At 32.6% G+C, this 6677-nt stretch overlaps 1 protein-coding gene across 1 annotated transcript in view; it reads right to left on the reverse strand.

The window, feature by feature from the left end:
- Positions 1-5612: 5612 nt before the first annotated feature.
- Positions 5613-6677, reverse strand: part of LOC106110409 (nephrin-like) — a 14398-nt gene continuing 13333 nt past the window's right edge. Inside the window, exons 14-15 of the mRNA XM_013292234.1 lie at positions 6103-6163; positions 5613-5990 (exon numbers count right to left, since the gene is read on the reverse strand). Coding sequence (XP_013147688.1) covers positions 5868-5990; positions 6103-6163 — 184 coding nt within the window. The 3' untranslated portion in view covers positions 5613-5867. The remainder of the gene's footprint in view (positions 5991-6102; positions 6164-6677) is intronic.

Raw genomic sequence — 6677 nt, forward strand, 5'->3', positions numbered from 1 at the left:
CTTGTAGTCTGTGTTTTTTTTTGATCAAAGAGAACATAATGTTTTGTAATGTTCTAAGACATTGCATTTACCATCAGCTCACTATACATCTCTACTGAAGGTTTTGGAGCCTACTCTTAGTGAGAGGTGAAGGGCATAGTCAACCATGCTGGACCAGTGCTGGTTGCTTGACTTCATTCATTTCTTTTCTAATTTTATTCTCAATCTTGAGTCAAACGAGCAAGCTGCTGGGTACTGGGTTATACAAACAATTCTTTACATTTTCTAAATATATCACGTTATTACAATCTGTCTGATCAGGAAGAGACGCGCTAGGATTTCAATGCACTCGTCACCCCAATAGCAATCGTAATTAAGTTGTAAAGTTACGTCAGTCGAGTGCTTCGACCCCTTTCTAATTTCCTGTACAACTCGAATGACATGACGAACCCAATCCACACACAAGGGTCGTATAGAAATCAAATTGTTGACGAGTGTTTTACATTGCGGTGTAAAATGAAAATTTTAATTATCTTAGAGAAAGTTACGACAAAATTATATATACAAAAAAAATTATAATCGATTTTTCTAATCATTTCTAGTACTCCATAGCAATAATGGTTTATCTAGCTTTAAACAAAATGGCTTCCTTGTCCATATAAAATAAAGATAAAGAGAAACGGCTTTAAGTAACGCTACAATTGAATTCCAGCACCAAACAGTTTCCATTCTCTGTACTGAAGACGAGTATAAATTGAGTTAATTTAAAGTAAGATTTTATTTTGAAGGTAAAAGCATACATTCTGTGATACGGAAAGTATACCTTTGCTCTAATTCTCTTCCTTTTTCTTAGAATTAAGGCAGATTATATTTCTTTTACTTACGAAAGCAACTTTGTATAAATCATACCTATTTTTGTGTTACATTGTTTCAAGACTAGTACAAACTGACTTTTTTATATATTCTCCAACATAAGCCAAAAGCAATATCCTTTGTATTAAATTTATTAAAAAAAATCGGAAAAAGTGGAATGATGTTCAATTTAAAAAAAAATAGTAATAGACCCTTAAAAGTCGGGAAAAAGCGATCGCTTTCATCAAATCTTTTATAAAAGCACACAAATGCGGGGAAAGATTCAATTTAATGAAGTCTCAAAAGCTTTTGTCCGGTCCTTTATGTGCGCCTTGGGCGTCCTTACGTCCACTAATTCAGTTAACACGTTTGAAGGCCTTTCATTTATGATCCTTCCTGTAATTGACAGATATTAAATTTAATATTTTTTACAATATTATGGTACCTTTGAACCTCAACCACATAATAAAAGCAAAAAGATAGGGTCATAGCACGAAAATTTGCATTTTTATGTCAAATTTTGATGATGTCGCTAAGAATACTTTGTCGAAACTTTTGAGCTAGTCTATAGCAGTCTTTACAAGTAAGAATTAAAGTTTTGTAACGATATTCAAAATTGTTACAATATAGGTATATAAAATAAAAATATATTCACGGAAACGATTCACTCTGCCGTCGACATTTGCACAAATTGGATGTTGCGGTGACGTATAAAAATGGCCGCTGGATTGTGCCGTCTTTTCATATTTCAATGTCATCAGCCCCCAGATATGATGGAGTGTTGCGGACTGACTTCATTACCTCCCAACGTTGCCTTTGAAATGATTTGAACAGAAGCGACAACCGAGAATTTAGACTTTAGCTTTGATTCTTATTAGCGTATCTGGAAGTGGACACACTACTCGATTTTTAGTAATGCAACTAAATAAATAAATGGGCCTCGAAATAATTGACGATCGATAGTTTGTGTGATGGTTTAATCAAAGGTGTGCGCCCGCTCCAAACTTTATGATAAAAACTGCTAGAGAAATGTTCTTGTAAGGCCAACGTGAGTCAGGAAAAGAATTGTGGTGCGGTGAAATTTTTAGTTAGGAAGAATAATTTTCAATGCTAAGTTGTTAATCTACACAGTTTACACCATATCATTTATGAGACCAAAGCTTGCGGAGTACAAACTTTTTTTTCGTGTTTTTATTATCTAGGAAACAACTCCTTAACTTTAAACTTTTTTATTTATTTATTTAAATCATGTAAGATGTTTTTTTTTTATAATATGCAGTGGCAAACGAGCAAGCGGCCACCTGAATCCACCGAAATGGAAAGCGACTGTTGTCCATAAACATCTGCAATTGCAGATGCGTTGCCTACCCTTAATTGACGGAGGCGGTGACCCACAAAAAGACATTTCCCCTTCTCCTATATGTCTTCTCCACCGTCAAATCCACTTTTCCTTCCCATCCTTTCCTCTTAAGAAAAGGGCGGAAAGGGAAAGGGACTAAAATTAGCTTCCGACACCACAATCATCAGACGAAACGCGGAATTGTTTCCACTTCACGCCTGTTTTCTGTGTGGTCGTGCTATTACACCGGGCGAGCCGGCCTATTCGTGCGAAGATGTTAAAGCGGGCTTTACCACTGTCAAACCACTGTCTTTATATTTATCCAGACAATTCTAGAAGTAATCATAACTGGCATAAAACACAGATATGTATTGTTCTTATAGTTAATCTGAAAAATAATGGATTCGCTCTTAAAATTAATTGCCGGTCGACATAAAACTGTAGAGGGAGTTAATTGCTACCCGGAGCTGAATATGTATGAGATGGATCGATTTCAAGCATTTACATAACGAATGTTTTAGTGTTTTTGTATTGTACTATGATACTTTTGTCTGTAGTTATATTTGTATCGAGAAATTGTAACTGTTTTTTAAGTAAGTAAAGAGATAAGTAACTTTTTAAATGCATTATTTAGATTAATAAATGTTTTTCAGAAGACATATCCAGAACGGTTTAATATATCTTGATTAAATTTGGCATAGAGGTAGAACATAGTCTAAAAGAATATATAGGGTGCCTAGAATCCAGGAGATGTGTACGGTTCCCGTGAGTAAGGATAGGTTCTCATATTTTTCTATAACTCCGATACATTTAAACTCATCTTGTTCTAAGGCACATAGTTTTTTATGTAACTCTACGCAGAAATAGTCACGCGACAAAACTAGTGATGTCATAAAAAAATGAATATACTATGGTGAAAAATTACCGTATTTGTATATCGTTATCTCTGTTCTTCCAAGCAGTATGAGAGCGATGGCAATACGTAGCCAGATTCAGTAATAAAACACACTTCAAACCACTTCTTCATACGTAATTTGTATATCAATATGACCATTCTCTACTGTATTGTCGTATGTCATTGTTCCCAATATTATTGTGAAAAGCACAATCAAACAATAATGAAATGTTCTGCGTCGATACTTGTGATTGGACAATACCTCCTTCACAATATTATAAATCACGGCAGCAAAAGCATGGGTTTTTATTTTTGACCGACTTCCCAAAAGAAGGAGGTATTCAATTCGTCGATGTTTTTTTTTTATATATAAAATCAAGAGGGCATTTAAAAGTTATGTTGCTTTCAAATTATAATCTAACTAGTATTATTACAAAGTTACGACAGATTGTGATATAAATTTAATTGCAAGATACTTTGTTTTAACTACTCGAGCATGAAATTTAGAGGATTAACTAAGTTTGTTGCATAAGTAACTCAAGTAACAGCGTTTCATTCCATCTTAAGTACATGTTGAGTTATTTAATCATTTTCATCAAGCTGGAGGCGTAAAAAACTTATTGAGCCCAGTCCCACCACTGGCTGATAGAGGCTCAGATAGTTGAAAAATGTTAATCAGAGAAGGGAACAAAATACGATATTTCGTTCTTATAATCTCATTCGATTGTTAGACAATTTACAATTTGGTGAGACAGGCCCTTAATCTTACTAATATTATAATTGCGAAAATTTGAACGGATGTCTGTATTGATGAAATTTGACTAAGATTGTACCTAACTTTAAAGAACACATACTTACTAAGTTTTTCTTTCGTGCAGACGGAGTCGCGGGGGTAAGGTAGTTGCAAAATAAAACTACAAATAAAAAATATAAAGGACAATTTATTACATGTTTGGTACAGTGATATACTAAAACATTTGAAATGACATTAATGTAATTCAATACAATTGCTTTTGACGTTTGTGAAGAAAAAAAATCACTGAACTTGCAATAATTTAGATTGTTTAATATTATTTATATTGTTGTAAATGCCATTTCAAATTACTAACATCTATAAAGCTTTCTTCGGTGAGATAAAACACTAATTAGTGTATCAACACTTACTAATTGTACTGGAATAAAACACCGTTAAATAAAAATAGTACCCGTATTTTACATGGTTTAGGCCCTGTCGCACCTAATTGTAAATTGTCTAACAATCCAACGTGTAATGTGATGGAAATATCTGATTTTGTTACCTTATCTGACAGTTTAAAGCTATCTGAGCCACTATCAGCCAGTGGTGGGACAGGCCCTAATTCTGGTTCTTATCTATGATCGTTGAAGCTAAATTTAATCTATTTTATTTATCATTTTCATATAATAAACTTTGGTCATGTGATATTTACATAGCAAACAACTGTGTCAAATAAAACTAATCATGCAAGGTTTATACCAATTTGTAAGCATAACTGTAAAAGGACCAAATTATATAAATCCAACTATACATATTTCTGGTTCAAATTGCAATTAGTGTTTAGAGAATGCGCACACCTTTGACCAAACTATCGCACAACTGTTTAGTCCCGCTTCAATTTTTATGAGCTTATAGGAAGGTACACTTCTTGATTTTTAATTGTGCAACTAAACAATCGACTATCGCACAACAGTTTTGCGATAGTTTAGTCAAAGGTCTTCTCTAATAGGATTCTATTAAATGCAAATTGTCACTTATTTTGCAATAAATAAGTTATGTACTTTGTTTTACTGAGATTTTAAAACTATAAAAATAATACTGTCTGCAAGCGATATAACTAAATTTATTACGTCTCACTACAACTTAATATCATTCACTTAGTAAGTTTGTTACAAATCTTAAATTACATTTAAATAAGTTAAATCCACCAGCAATTGATAGGTAAATGTCATTAATTTATCGAATATCTTATAGACATCTTTAAAACTATCAATTACTAGTCATAAGCTGGTTTTAGGCATTTTATCCTAAAAAGTATACAAATGTTGAAAATAATTTTACAATATTTTATTAAAATAATACAATTAAATAGCTGTATGTCGGTGTTTATTAAATTTGTAAAACTAAAAAGAGAACATTTTGAATATTTAAGAACATTGCTGAAGGTAGACCAAGAAATAAGGTCATTTAACTTGCTGCTAAGAAACTTAATCGTTTAATTATCGAAGGAATAACTGGCAATATTTCTTCTTCTTTCTTTCTTCTTCTCGACGGATTTTGATGAACAGAAAATTCATATATAAAAATGTATGGACATTCAACCAAATTTGTATTAGTCAAAATATTTTACTATCATTGAGGGATTGTCCCAAAAAATTGTAAATTGTCTAACAATCCAACGCGTATGTGATGGAAATATCAGATTTTGTTTCCTTATCTGACAGTGACGTCATAAGCTATCTGAGCCTTTATCAGCTAGTGGTGGGACAAGCCCTTAAAGTTATTTTATTATAAAAACATAGGCTATTTTTTTTATTCTCGAGTGCGAAGTCGTGGGTAACAGCTAGTTATAAATATATTTATAGATATGCTGATTTTGTAGAAGTAACGAAAGCAGTTCTTTGATTAGAGAATTGTTAAGTCCTTCAAAATGCATTCAAGTACAACTTCAACTTGGGTCCTATTTATTCCCTGAAAACTGAACTACTGAATTTTCATAAAGTAAACCTATTTCTACCACATTGGTGCATTTACAGTAGGAAGAATATATTTAATACACAATTTGCTCACGGGTCTGTCTGTGTTTCCATATCACCAACGTTACTGGTGAGGTCAGTTTCTTGATGTTCCATGTCACTGCGACAGGAATCTGTATCCACTGGAAAGGAAATGATTCCATAAAAAATATTCTAGGTTAGAAATTATATCCTAGTTAGTAATTTATTTTGAATTTCAACTACAGTTTTTAATTGACATAATTGTTAATTAGATAACTTAAAGATTTATTTATGAGTTTATTACAAAAATATTGTGGTCGAACGCCTGATTTCTACAATAAGATCTAGGCTCTTCCGTCTTAGTGCTAGTTTAGTACATACAGTTACCTTATACAGTTATCTACATTATAAATGCGAAAATTTTGATGGATGGATGTTGGTTAGAGTTTGTAGCCTAAACGGCTGAACAGATTTTTATGAAATTTGATACAGATATAGCGGATAGTCTGGAAGGCATAGACATAGGCTACTTTTTTTAATTCTACGCAGACGGAGTCGCGAGTGAAAGCTAGTATAAATCTAAAGTAAAATACTAATATTATGAAGAAAAAAGATTTTGTAATTTTGTATGTATAGAAATAACTTAAAAACTACTAGGTCGATTACAAAAATTCTTTCACCAATAAAAAGCTATACTAATCATACTATTATTATAAATGCGAAAGTTTAGATGGATGGATGGATGTTTGTGAGAATTTGTAGTCTAAACGTCTGAACGGATTTCGATGAAATTTGATACAGATGTAGAGGATAGTCTGGAAGAACACATAGGCTACTCACTTTTGTTTTTTTTAATTGCACACGGACGGAGTTGCGGGC

This window comes from Papilio polytes, unplaced genomic scaffold (assembly GCF_000836215.1).
Source record: "Papilio polytes unplaced genomic scaffold, Ppol_1.0 DF820622.1, whole genome shotgun sequence".
NCBI lineage: Eukaryota > Metazoa > Arthropoda > Insecta > Lepidoptera > Papilionidae > Papilio > Papilio polytes.